This window comes from Agelaius tricolor, unplaced genomic scaffold (genome assembly GCF_023055355.1).
Source record: "Agelaius tricolor isolate 1412-34295 unplaced genomic scaffold, bAgeTri1.0.p SCAF_8, whole genome shotgun sequence".
Classification (NCBI taxonomy): domain Eukaryota; kingdom Metazoa; phylum Chordata; class Aves; order Passeriformes; family Icteridae; genus Agelaius; species Agelaius tricolor.
Genome location: NW_027269268.1, coordinates 41,460,838 through 41,474,730, shown reverse-complemented (window position 1 = coordinate 41,474,730; position 13,893 = coordinate 41,460,838). Strand labels below are relative to the sequence as shown.

Genomic DNA, 13,893 nt, shown 5'->3' with positions numbered 1-13,893 from the left:
GAAGAGGTTCTAAAGATTTTAGAAAAGATTTGGGAATTTTTTGAATGCCATTATTGCTATATTTAACATTGTTTTGAACTTCAGTGCAGAGCTTTGTTTTCCTTATTTAAAAGCTCTCTCTTGTTCTTCTGAATGCTTTAATCCAATCTACCATAGTCTCTCTCAGTGAGTAACAAAATTTTACTTATCCAATCATATATATTTGCTTTAAAAACAATCATTATCTTCATTATGCTATGGAGACTGTTCTTGAATTTATCAAGCAAGATATTATTGTTTTTAGAAAATAGAAGCTTCTATGTCGTGGCATTTTTGTAAAGCTGAAAGTAAGAGTGAATTTATTGGTAGCCATGCAGCAGAAACTTGTTCATCATTTCAAGCATTGATCTTCAAACCAGATCATTACTGACTGGCTGATTGGTTTAAATCTTTCACAGCCAACAATTTTCTGGCATTTTAATGAAGTGTCATATTATCAAAATTATTATGCTCACCAAAATTTTGCTACACTATTGTCTGACTAATTATAAACTATTTCTTAGATGTCTGATTATGCCAACTATTGTGTTTGCTAATTTCAACATATATTCTTAATTTGTCATGTGCCCTCTTTCGGGGAACATTAACTAGCAAGGTTCTGCTGTTTTCCATGTGCATATTTTCTGAGTACATACATTTTAAAAAGAGAAATTAAACTAAAATTATGAATATCTAATACTAAATCAGATTGCAGTAACAAATTTCCCAAAGACCTTAGGAAATGTATTGTATTAGAAAATCCTTTCCTGTATTTTCTGCTCCTTAACGTACTGATTTTAAAGGTAGGAGTATCAAAGTGAAACATGGGAATATTTTTTCTTGAATTACTTTCAATTTTTTCTGTTTTTCTTTTTTTTTTTTTTTTCTTTTTTTGGGGGGGGTTAAGTTTTTAAATATATTATTTAAGTCAAATATAATTAGGAACATGGCAAACACCATATAAGACCACTGGTCCATGCTGGGACAGGGTCGTTTCCTGCTGCAGCCGGGAGAAAGGAGAAGCCGCCTGGGTGGGGTAGTGCTGTTTTCTGCTAATCATCAATGGAATGGCCATCTGTGGCCATTAGGTGATATCAGAAATTGGGAAGAATTATAACCCACTAATTTTACTAATTTTTGGTTTACCCCACTAAGGGAATAGCAATTTTTCTTTTTAAGGAAGTTTACAGTGGATAATTAATATCTGTTAATGTAACTAGTTGCAGTTACTTTATTATCAAGCTATTTCATTATTAAGTTACAATTCTTAATGATGTCCAACCTTCTGATCATGTGTTGCTTAAAATTCTGCTCCATCATTAATTTAACAGTAATTCCTTTTGTTCACTTAAAGTTTTTCCTTGTATTCAAGTTAGAAAGAAGTCTAATTTTGTCTTCTCTTTTCTTTCCAAGTGTGCTTCTTTCGCTCTTGGTTTTATTTCTGTGGATTTTTTTTTCTTTGTAATTTTTTCTTTGCTTCTTAAGTCTAATCTTTGCAGTCATCTTCTCTACAAGGAAATATCTTTATGTCTTTAATATATCTATTCCCTTGAATTTCTGCTTTTTTTTGCCATGCCTGAGCCTTACATACAAAACCCACACAGTATTCCAGAGAATAACACAACATTGATTAATACAATTATTGTTGTAGTAATTTTCATACCATTTTAACGTAGAACACACACTTTAAGTGTTTGGATTTACTACTAATATTGCAGAATTGGCTGGTTTGTATTTTTTTGCTAAGCTCTCCATAAAGTTGCAAGTATCGTCTTTTTTTTTTCATTTTTACATTTAAGTTGGAACCATACCATTATATACAATATTTAGCTTAATTTAATTCCAATTTACTAGTTATAAGATTATCATGTACAGGCTTTACTTTTTATTGACCCCATTTTAGAAATCACTGCTAATGATATAAAATAGTGACACTCATCCAATTTTTTTGCTCTTAATATTTCCTTTTCAACATAAGCAAGGTCATTTTATTTTGCTTTTTATTTTTTATACTTCTTTAATAGAAATAAATAGAATATTTTTAATATTTACTTTTTTCTATTCCTATATTTTATTTTGTATTTTTAGGAATTAACTCTTGAGTATTTCCTCAATCCCAATTTTCTCAAAACCAAGCAAACTCTGATTTCTTATCAAAGACCAATTCTTCTTTCTCTCATTGGTATTTTTTTCTACTAGTCTTCTAGACATTTGAGTACACTTACAAAAATAGAACTCATGTTTGTTTTCTACAATACTGCCATCCTGTTTTTTGGTTTTGTTTTTAAATTATTTCACTAATTTGCCTGCTGTTAGATTGCCCGGTTTTGGGTGAACTGTTTGCTACATTTGCCATTCTTGAGTTATATAATTATCCTGGTGTAGCAAATTATAAATTTTATGCTGGTTGTCCCTTAATTTTCAATTTTTTAGCTCTCTTGGATGCCCACCATCTGGTCCCAGGGCAATACATTCATTAGGGGCCAGATTTTGGCATCTGCATCCGCACTAAGCAATGTCTACATCCAGATCCGTAACACAGTTTAAGCATTTCTGGCAAGACTTCTATTCCTAAAAGGAATCCCTGGGTTCTTTTCTGACCCTGTCAATGCCCACACAGCTGGAGCTGTTTGGTTTTCCCTGTACAACTCTCCATGTGCATGGTGGTCTGTGGCTTTCTGCACCCTCCTGCCAGGGCTTGGGCAGCACCTGCCTGCACTCCCTACCCTCGGGCCCTTGCCATGGCTGTTCTGTGCCTGGGCAACAGCCAAACCCTGCAGGGGTGCACACAGAGAGCTCTTCATGGAGCAGGCTTGTCTGCTTTCTTTGGAGAGTGTGGTGCTGGGATGAGCAAGTCAAGAAAGGGAATACAGCAGTATGAATTTGGTCAGTACTCATTGCTTTTGTATGATTTCATTCAGGATGCCAAGTACCTGTTCCGCTTGTACATGGCCCTAAAGCAGCACCGAGAAGCTGCCAGAACTGCCATAATAATTGCCAGGGAGGAACAGTGTTCAGGTAAGTCTCTTTTCTCTGATGTGATGGCAACTCTCATGCTGCCTCCTCAGGTACCCTACTTAGGGTGCTGTTATTTGTGTAGGATTTTACTTAGAGAAAAATGGTGCTTTTAATCATATTCAAGTTCAGTTTTGAGTTTGAAAGTAAACCTGTGGACTCGCACCTTTATATTAAATATTGGGGGAAAAAGAAACTTTTGGAAAATATGTGTTCTTTATACATTCAAGTAAACATAGTGATTGAGACAGCCTGTGACTTTACCTTTCTGTCTACTACAGTTCATAGAATTTCCATTTCTACATATGGTTTCTGGCTTGGTACTGATCTTTTATCAGTGGAAAATGGGCAGAGGAGTTGATTTCTGTTGAAGGACCACACATATGCTTACTTTAAGCTTGGTTTTCCTTTGTAATGGGTTGCTAAAGTTAGAAACAAAATAAGAAGAGAGAGGGCTAGAAGCAAAATAGCTGCCACCTCCATTATTCACACTCCTCTGTAGCCATGGCAACAACCCTACCATAACACTGCTTGCTTTTCATTTCAATTATGTAAAAGTAAAATCTATAGAGGAAAAATAGCAGTCTCGGGAATAACCCAGGCAAATTAACATTTATGGGCTGCTCCTTGGCTGCTTCTCAGCACTGGGCTAAGGAGTGGAAAAACCTCTGAAACCCTTGGCAAGCAAATCTCCCAGTCCATCATAGAAGTGAATAATGTATTTGTGCTAATTATATAAGCAGGAAATGCAAAGGCTCAAGGGTTTAAATATTTATTAGCATCTCTGAATCTGAAAACTTGTATCTAAAATGCTGTATCCCATGGTGTATTTCATATTCCCTAGTAGTATAAATGTGTTGTGCAACAGTGTAATAAGAAGCACCGTGTTTGTTTCATTTAAAGCGCCAATCTTGCGGTAACTATTTCTTCTGGAGAGGCAATTTTACATCAGCATCCTCTTCCTTCAGCAGATTTCAGTGAGCTTGATTGTGAAATTTGCACCAATATAGTTTGTTCTTTCCTTAAAAATCCACCTAATAATAATATTTAAGTCATACTGCTTGGTATTTTTCTTTGGGAATGCCATTTTAAGTGCAGTTTTGCTTGAAGTTGTTTTTATGTAATCACGCGATTTTAAGACTGTATTATATTGAGAGTCAGTAATAGAATATAAAAGAATAATGTTGTTTTCCAGCAACTAATTCTGAAGTGATATTTAGCTGTCTCACACAAATTTCACAGTTTGATTCAATTGTAGTGTATAACAAAACATTACAAATTGGTCTGTAGAGTGAAAACATCTGCTGATAGAGAAATACAGGGAGGCGAAGGAGAATGTTTGCTGAAATAACTAGAATTTCCTTTAAATGCCTCCAGCTGTGAAGAGTATGACTTTCTCAGCCTCTGTGAACGCAAAAAATCCCAAAACAATCAGCAAAATAACCCCAAAACAATACAAGAAAAAAACATCTTAAGAATAGACTAATTGCAAAACACTACTTGATTTCAGCTACATTGATAATTTAATGAAATCCTGTGGTTTCAGGACAATCCTCGATCATAACCTTGAAACAGTATAACCTAGTGAAATAACATTCAAATTTTAACTATCCCTTGACAGGTTTTGGGTTTGGTTGCAGAGGCAAGGAGTTGCCAAAGCAAATGATCAAGTTAAAGTATACTAAATTAATATTTTAAAAGTGGCTTTTGAATATCTGACATTGAAGAACAATAACAACAAAAAAAATCTTTAAATGCTCTAAAAACATCTTCCACTTTTAAAGTTCATTATATAAATTGTCATCATGTATATTTTGCTACTGTTTAGATTACTTCTCCTAGTGTAATTTTTTTTTTAAAACTTCCTGGCTGATATTGTTTAGGATACTGTGACAAGCAACTGCTTGTGGCTTTCCAAAGAAATTGTCATGCAATGGTTTTATTCAAAGGATCAGCATAACTTCTGCTTCCCTATATTTCATTAGTAAAGATATTGTTATGAAAAATTAAATTTACTGTTAATTGTTGGGGTTTTTTTTCTTAAGGAAACTATCGAAATGCACGTGATGTGCTTTTCAGTATGTATTCAGAGTTAAAGACCCAGAAGATTAAAATTTCTTCTGAGATGGCTACAAACCTTATGATTCTACACAGCTATATTTTAGTGAAGGTAAGGAAGTGAGAAATTGAATTTATGTGTAAGTTGCACAGTGTCTGTTTTATTGAATTGTATGGATGGATGTTGTGTGTACATAAATTATATTGTCATATAGATTGTATCACAGAATCCAAGTGCATGCTAACAGCAAGCTTCAGGAGGACAACCCATAGTTGTTTCTGCCTCTTTGAGTAGCGTATTCTTTTTTTAAATACTGAATAATTGAAAATTACATATAGCTTCCTGTTTTTCTTTTGCATTCATGTTTACAAATACTATGCTACAACTATTTATTATTATTGTTGTTGTTTGAGGTTATTATCCATAAGTAGATCACTGCTTTTCTGCAAATGAAGTTAAGCAGGGGCTCAAATGATTTCTCTTTGTTAACCCATGGATGCCCATCAGGATATCTATTCCTACAGCCAACTTCAGCCTCCCTCTCTACCAGCAGTGAGGCAAGAGCTGCAAGTGCTGGGCCGAAGGCCAGAAGGACTGGGGAAGGGCCATGCTGAGGTCTCTGGTCCCTTCTGTAGTCAGCTCTGCTCAGTTTCATGAAGGAGCTGTTGGCATGCAGCTCCCAGCAGGATGGATGCATGCCAAGAGCAGGCTGCAGGAATTCCTCCCCCGTGGCTGCAGTTAAATGTGGTTTGTGTGCTGCATTCCAGATTCACGTGAAACGCGGTGATCACATGAAGGGAGCGCGGATGCTCATACGAGTGGCCAACAACATCAGCAAGTTCCCATCACGTAAGTGCTGACAGCAGAGGAGCTCTGCTCTACAGGGGGCAGCTCATTAATCAGCACTGCCCTGCAAGGTTCATCCTCCCCTGTGATCCTGTGGGCAACAACAGAGTGTAACTGCACAGTGTGCTCTGCATGCTCCTCCAGGCAGCTCCTCTATACACAGCCTCCAGGATGGGATCCTCACCAGCACTTTAATCTGTCCTCACTTTACTGCAGTACTGAGCAGCCTCAACCACACACTGTCTCAGGACTGTGTGTAATGAACTGACTGGTTCTGGGACTTCATCACCAAATCTTAATTGATCTTTTTTAATTATTTTTGGGTACATGGAAAATGTAGACTAAGAAGTAGGCTTTAAAGAGTGCAGACAAGATTTGGGAGAAATGGTTAAAATCAGAACATTCCTGTTGCCATGCTGAGCTTCAGGAGTGTGAGGCAGTAAGAGTTGAAACTATGGTTTTCCTGTATATGGTTCCAGGAATGCCCCATATTGTGCAACTCTGTACCATGACAAAGAAGAAAAGTAGTCTTTTTTTCATCAGTAATTTTTTAGCTGTATTAGCTTAAAGGTTTTAAACATTAATGTTGGTAAATAAATATTTGACATCATTGTTTCATTGCATTACAGATATTGTGCCAATCCTGACTTCAGCTGTGATTGAGTGTCACCGAGCAGGATTGAAAAACTCAGCCTTCAGTTTTGCTGCTATGTTGATGAGACCTGAGTATCGGAGTAAAATAGATCCAAAATACAAAAAGAAAATTGAAACAATGGTCAGGTGAGTGATGTTAATCAAATGCAGACAATTTCAAGGCCTTACTGTTTTTTACTTTTTATGTTTTTGCTCATAAAGCCTGTAGACTGTTTTCACATTATTTCACTGTCTTATATTTGAAAGGCTAAGAACCATTTTCCACCCTTTTTTGAGATTTAAAGACTTCCTTTGAATGTGATAAGCCTTAAATGCAATGTGCATTTAAAATGTTTCCTAACCAGCAATAGTGTTTTCCATCTTCTCCCTACAGTCACAAGTGCAGCCACAGAGGTTTAGTTGGTTTCTAGTTGAGAATCCAGAGCCAAACTGTTGGCTACAACAGCAGGAAGCATTGTGCTCTTCTGTGATTTAGATGACTAAATGGCTAAGATAAAAAAGAATGGGAGGGCAAATAAAATATATGAATTCCTGATATTTTCTTCCTTATCTGAAGTTTTGTTTTGATCCTAGTCAATATTTTCTGCCAGAGGAGGAAGCATAGGTAATTGTAGAACAGCAGGGCAAGCATATATACCACTTTTGTCATTTATTCTACTTGTCTTTAACCAAGGCTCAGGGACTTCCTGAGCTCATACTGATGCTTTAGGTATTTATTTTTGAAGTCTGTAAGCTCTCCATGAGCTTATCCAATCACTCTGCTTAAACTAAATATTTAATTTAAATGTACATATTTAATGACAGTTGATTCCTACAACAAGTTCCATTGTGTCGGGACTGGTCTCTAGCTAGTTAAGGCCTCGTAGGTTTTCCTCTTGGGAAAACCTTTTCTGTGTCATTTATGATTTTAAACATGTTTTATTTATTTCCCCTCTATCTGTTTTATCTTTTCAGGACCTAAAGAGTCTCAGCTTACGTAGCTTTTTATGGATACTGGTTTTTATGGTGTTTCTCTGAAATTCTTCTTACATTCTTCTGCCTTTCTGGAGGCAGTTAGAAGCTGTATGATCCTACAGTTTTTTGAAACCAGTTTTTTGTTACTCCTGTTCTCTGTGGTCCTACCACAGAAAATCTCTGAGACAAAGAAACCATAACTTTATAGTCAATACATATAGACTGAGTTTTGAAGTCTTGTAAAGTATTAGAATTAGTTACACCTCCTAAAAGATGGTGGTGTTTCTAATTAAATGGAAAGTTATCTATTATTTCTGAGTTGACATAATTGTGATGAAGCTTGGGTGATAGTTAAAAGGAAGGAGCTGATAGAATGTAAAATAGCAGCTGGAAGTTATGCAAGTACTCAAAGTAAAAACACTTGCCATTGTAAAACAGCTTTGTTAAGTTCAAACAGCTTGAGGGTTTTATTCACAGCTGTATCTATGTTTTAGACGTCGGGACACAACTGAGACAGAAGAGCCAACCACAGCCTGTCCCTACTGTGCTTTCCAGCTCCCAGAGTGTGAACTTCTGTGTCCCAGCTGTAAAAACAACCTTCCATACTGCATTGCAACTGTGAGTGCCTGCTGTGCTTTCTACACTGTGACAGTAAAGGCAAAGCTGCTTTCCCTTCTAAAAATAAGTTCATTTGAACTTCTTCAGTTTGCTAGTGGATGCAAGCTAGATATTTTTATGCATTTATGGGTTTTTCTAATCTGTTGCCAAATTTCTTTTTGTCTTTGACTATCATAAGAATATCCTCACTTGCCACCTCCAAGTAGCAGGCACCTGAGGGCGCCAGTAAATTCAGGAAATATTCTGGGAGACTTCAGCTTCCTGAAAAAGCATGTGCAGCACCAGGAATCCCCAGCACACATTTGGTGTAGTTGGTGCACTGGGGAGAATACAGATTACTGCTGCTGATGCCTTCCCAGCTCAGCCATTTGCCCAGGGGCTCAAGTGCTCAGAGAACAGAAGTCCCTCTTTCCTTTTCCATGTACAAGAGCTTGTGGAGGGCACAGCTCAACTCCTCTCAGCTACCAAGACTTAATATTAAAAAAAAAAAAAAATTAAAAAAACCAACCAACCAACCAACTGAACAAAAAAAACCAACAAAACTTCAGAAAGCTCTTTGGGAAATTTTTAAGCACATCCAATGCTAATGCTTCAGGCAGTGACCTCAGCATTTCTTACATTACTCATCCTTACAGAACTGAGAAGTTCTAATATTTTTTTGTTTCTTTAGAGTGTACTGAAAAGGTAAGGATGGCATACATTCTTGGGGGAAGTTACTGTACAGCTACTGTATAACTAATGCAGTTTTTACTGGGTTCACATGAATTGTCATACTAAAATTGCAGGAAAAAAAAGAGAACTTACTTGAACAAGAAACAAATGTTAGAGTTAACATTCTTTATTAAAACTAAAGACTTAAGTCTCACAAAAAATTAATATCAATTATATGGGGGTCTTTTTGCTCTATTGGTTTAGCAGAATAAGGTGACAGGTATACTTTAGAAATAATATCTTTAGGAAAACAAAGGGTTTTAAATATAAATTTATGAGCCAAACACAATGTACATGTGAATGTATGTTACACAATATGTATTTAGGCTCCATCTTGGCCACAGTTTGTTTATGTCACAGTGTTTGCAGACATTAGGACTGTGGCATTTTCAAATATCAAACCAGAGTCAGTGTCAAAACAGTCTGCTGTTGCATATTGTATTAGAGCATAAATCTCTCAGTATAGGTCAAGGTGCTGCTGTGTTTTTATAGTATTAAAAAGATACATACAAATTCCTTCTAGCAAAAGCAAACTAGTAAACTGTAGCAAAAAAGAGAAAACGTAAAGAGGCAAAGGCCAGGCAGGCTCACAAATGAGTGCTGAATGTGACCTACTGGGCTCAGGTGCTGCGGCTTTGGGGGCATTTTTGGTATGTCATATACAACACCAAAAATGCCAGCAGATTTAGGTACAGCTCTGGGTACAGATCTACAAATAGCATTCTAAAATTGCCAAACGAGAAGAATTTTAAACACTGTAATTCAGTATATTCCTAGATTTCCATTTTAAAAAGAGGAATGCAAATGATAACACTGCATCTGTGAGAGCTCCTTTTCTAGTTACAGATTTTACACAGTAATCAAGCTACAGTAACACGTATGTGGGGCTTTTAATTCAAGATCTTAGAGCTCAGTTGCTGAGGCTTTCTCATAAGAGGTCCAAAAGGAAATGCTCTGTAGGCAGGCAGCACTTGCCCCTCAGTTACCTGCAGTTTCTGTCTGCAGGGTCGGCACATGGTGCGCGATGACTGGACAGTTTGCCCACACTGTGACTTTCCTGCCCTCTACTCAGAATTCAAAAAGTAAGTTGGGATTTTTCTCTACTGCAGTATTCCAATGTTTCTTCATATTTTTAGCAGCTAATGGATCATTTGGTACTAAAAACTTGTGATAGAGCTGGGCTGGGTGGAAGAATTCCCCTTACTTGGTAATTGCACCTTAGACACTCAGAGAACATTGCTTCAAAGTTGACCAAAATGATAGGATATGATCAAAGAACTGGGCCAGGGATGCAGGGCTCCAACAGGAACAGTAATGAAGATGGATGGTGAGCTTGTGTAAGTTCTCAGCTCTGTCCAGGAAGAAGCCCTGACATGGGGGGAGGGCAGGAACACAGACGCAGCAGCAATCACCAAAACAAACAAAGTTCACATAGAATTGGGTACAGACTAAGACAGCAATTTTGTCTTGTCCCTCATAATCACATGTGACAATGGGATAGCTCTGTTCCAATATCAGCAAAACCTCCTTTGTTATATCTTTAAATGCAAACAGCAGCCTTCCTCATGTGGTTCTCAAATGTTGAAAACTTAGACAGAAGCAGCTATTGTTCTGACCTGCACTTGTTACAAGCATTGGTCAGAACTCTGATCTAGGCTTTGTGCCTCAGGCCCAACCTCCTTTGAAAAATGTTAGAATTTGCTTTTGACCAGTTACCCTTCCTTTAAAACAGCCTGTTACAGACTGAAAATGTGTGTCCCATGTGTTCTGAAAGGATTAACATTACTGATCTTAAGAAAATAAATGACTGCACAGAATACCTCAAACTAGAAGATGAGGACCAGTAAATTCAGGTATGGCCTACAGTCTGTACTTCTTATTTAACAGGGTTCATTCTAGACAGCTCTGGAGTTTTTCCTAGTAAGGAATCTTACCTTAGAGCCTGGGTCAATGCCTCGGATAACTTGAGACCCAGTTCTATCACCTATTTGCCCTCAGGCATGCAAACACCAGTAGGTTTTGCTACTGCAACTGACCTGGTTGTTAAATTGTGCTTCAACTCAGTTTACCTCTATGACTACATTAACATCCCCAAACTGTTGTGGTTTGGAACATGTTCCTGAACACCAGGTGTGCTTGAGTAGCACAGAGAACAGTTTGAAGATCTCAGCATCATCCAAACTTCCCCAGCTCTTCCAGCACGGGTTTAAGTGTGGGGGTTAGAGAGCAAGAGGGGTACTACCTGGAAGGAGCAAATCTAAAATGCAGGATACATGATCTTAACTTGCCTATTTAACAGAATCTATCCCAGGATAACAGCAACAAGTACTGGCCTGAAATACTCATCCTTCTAAGAATGAGAGCATGGCTCTGTCTATACCAAAGACTTAGATCCAGGACTTCAGTTGTTTTTTTTTTTAATGGTAACTGAAAATGAGCTAACAGTGTTCCTCAATAATGTTAATAGTTTCAATAATTGCAATTTACTATTGCAAACACCTTATGTGAAAACTCAGCTGTAGGTCACAGCAATGCACTCAAGTTCTTTTGGGGAATTTTTAGATGATTTTATTTTTCCTGATCTGCTATCTCAGTATCTCAGAATGTAATTAACCACCTCTGTTTATTTCCAGAACTGCTTGTGTTGGCTGGCAAGCAGCAAGGGAAGCTCTATCACTACATCACACATCTCTTCCCCAGGCCTAATAACAGCCGTGTCACTTCTATTTTGTGATACCTGTAACTATTTAGCTTTTGATAAATTTTGTACTTTGGTTTATTGTAGTAATAAAACTGATAATTATTACAAACAAAATCTGCATTTCATCTGCACCAAAGACAAACCACAGGGCCATCTTTGTAATATGTGTGGCAGGAAGAAAAAACACTTCCCTACTGTTTTCTTTTTCAGTATCCATTCTGAACTGTTATGAATATTTTCAATTAAACAGTTTTTACTCTTTAAATATTCCTTTCTAGTTTTGATTAAAGGTATAACTTATTCAAGTACAGACTTTTGGAAGTAAATCCCTCACTGCTTTTCTGTAACTGAACAAAAGGGAAGTTTAGGAAAAGAGGAATGCCACATCACGTATGTAAAAGAAAAACAAAAGTGTGGAATAAAGGAGGGAAACAGGACAGAACACTCCATGAACTTAACCAAAAATTTAAAAGAATCCTGTGAAACATTTTATTGTAATTTTATATACTGCTTAATTTCTATAATGTACAAATAAGCCATTTATGTATGGGGTTTTTCGCATCATGTACTATTTACAAGACTTCACCACATAATGTCAGGGGATTTATATTAAAAAAAAAAAAGCAGTGAAGTCCTAGGAAGACTCAGCAGAAATGCCAGGTAACTAAGCATGACATTTTCAGCATGTTCATGCACCTGGTGTCGTTGCACAAGGAAGTTCTAGCTTGTAACATGTACCATGTCAGGAGTAAGCACAGCAGGTTGAGAGCACAAGAGCTACAGCACCTCTATAAGAGGAGCATTTTCAACGCACTGGTTCTACTTTCCCAGCAGCAGCACTGGATCTGTTTCATGTTCTTGGCAGAAGTTAGATATGCAAAGCTGTGTCCAAAGCAAGGTTTTACTCTAAATGTCTTGTTTTCTCTTTTCTTTTCCCTTCTTTTTTTGTTGTTTCTTCATTTTTCTCTCTTTTTGGCAGCTTGGAAGACTTCCCCTTTTTTTGCTACAAACAGAAATACAGACAGTTTAAAATCCAGCTGACAAAAGTTAAGTCAAAATGTAGTCAAGTGTTAAGGAAAAAGCCACCTCTTTCCCTCCCCTTTCAGGTGTGAAGTTTATAAATGCCATAGAGAGTACAGGCTACCATATTCAGTCTTAAGGATCCCCATTTAGTGATACCTACAAAGCTATTACTAGAATTGTCATCTCTAGGAACCACAGGCACAGGCCTGTGGTGGCTCCTTGCCACTGGCACTATCCTCATCAACACTTGAAATATTACTAAATTTTGGAACTGGATGCAGAATTTTAGATTTAGAGTAATGTCTCACTTTGGTCCAACATAAGACAATGGATGGAAGTAACTTAAGACTCTTCCACACTACCACCAGTTAAAATTTTAAAAGTTGAGAGATTATTTAATGCTTCTATGATTTTTTTTCTTAATTCATTAAGATGATGTTAAAAGTCACAGAAAGGTAACTAAAAACAAACAAAAAAGCCCCAACACTTCTGTGAGGTTGTTTAATACTGAGGAAATTAAATCACCTTAATCATTGCATCACTGTCAACAGTGTCCTGCTCATCCTCATCAGACTGGATCTCTTCCACAGTCAAGTCTTCACTCAGCTCTAAGGTTGCTGCAGATCCCGACTGCCTTTTGGATGCCTTGGCAGCACTAAGGGAATATGGAGTCAGATGTGCCTCTTTGTTGTAGGCACGTGTGAAAGCTGCTTTGACCTGGCAGGGTAGAAGGAAGGAAACTGAGCATCAGTTTAGGAACTGTAGATTGTTAGAAACTTACTGACAGATTCCACATCAACTTTCCTTTGGAAAGACGTGACCAAAGATACACAGAAGATGCCACTCTCTCAAAAGGACACAGAAAGTGTTTAAGAGCTGTATGGTGAAGGCTTATTTTAAACAAGTCTCACATAATCCTCAATAAAGTGTGTATCTTCAGATGCTTGCTCAGGCCTACAATAATTTCAGCACAGTCACACCAGAGCCCCCTTCAGCAGCACTGTACACTTGCCAGACAAGCAGCATATTCAGACTAGGGGAAAACACTTGATAGTAGTGTAGGTTTAGTTTACAGCAGGTTCTTCTCTTTCCATGAGCACCTGATCTGTTTCAGATCACATCTGCCTAGTTTGTAAAAGCAATCTGAGCTTAAGCTCACCTTGTACCAGGTGAGGGGCCCAACCACTGGAGTGCAGTAGCTGGGTTCTGGACGAGCAGTACATGAAGCACTCCAGGTCTGGCACTTCTGTCTGACACGAATGGGAAAGGTGTAAGCTGCCAGGCAGCCTCTGAA

The 13,893-nt window shown here is 37.5% G+C and overlaps 2 protein-coding genes across 5 annotated transcripts in view; one reads left to right on the top strand and one right to left on the bottom strand.

The window, feature by feature from the left end:
* The window catches only part of WDR19 (WD repeat domain 19), a 39,778-nt gene extending 27,937 nt beyond the window's left edge, over positions 1-11,841 (top strand). For 2 of the 3 annotated variants that reach the window (XM_071432530.1, XM_071432531.1), the window contains 8 exons: positions 2,940-3,036; positions 5,079-5,203; positions 5,860-5,941; positions 6,568-6,718; positions 8,041-8,164; positions 9,881-9,957; positions 10,608-10,728; positions 11,509-11,841. In XM_071432530.1, the coding sequence (XP_071288631.1) occupies positions 2,940-3,036; positions 5,079-5,203; positions 5,860-5,941; positions 6,568-6,718; positions 8,041-8,164; positions 9,881-9,957; positions 10,608-10,722 (771 nt within the window). In that variant the 3' untranslated portion in view covers positions 10,723-10,728; positions 11,509-11,841. Of the gene's footprint in view, positions 1-2,939; positions 3,037-5,078; positions 5,204-5,859; positions 5,942-6,567; positions 6,719-8,023; positions 8,165-9,880; positions 9,958-10,607; positions 10,729-11,508 lie in introns of all 3 variants that reach the window. The other variant, XR_011680031.1, reaches the window with a different exon arrangement.
* The window catches only part of RFC1 (replication factor C subunit 1), a 37,169-nt gene continuing 32,262 nt past the window's right edge, over positions 8,987-13,893 (bottom strand). For both annotated transcript variants that reach the window (XM_071432532.1, XM_071432533.1), the window contains 2 exons: positions 13,125-13,316; positions 8,987-12,579 (listed from right to left, as the gene is read on the bottom strand). In XM_071432532.1, the coding sequence (XP_071288633.1) occupies positions 12,478-12,579; positions 13,125-13,316 (294 nt within the window). In that variant the 3' untranslated portion in view covers positions 8,987-12,477. The remainder of the gene's footprint in view (positions 12,580-13,124; positions 13,317-13,893) is intronic.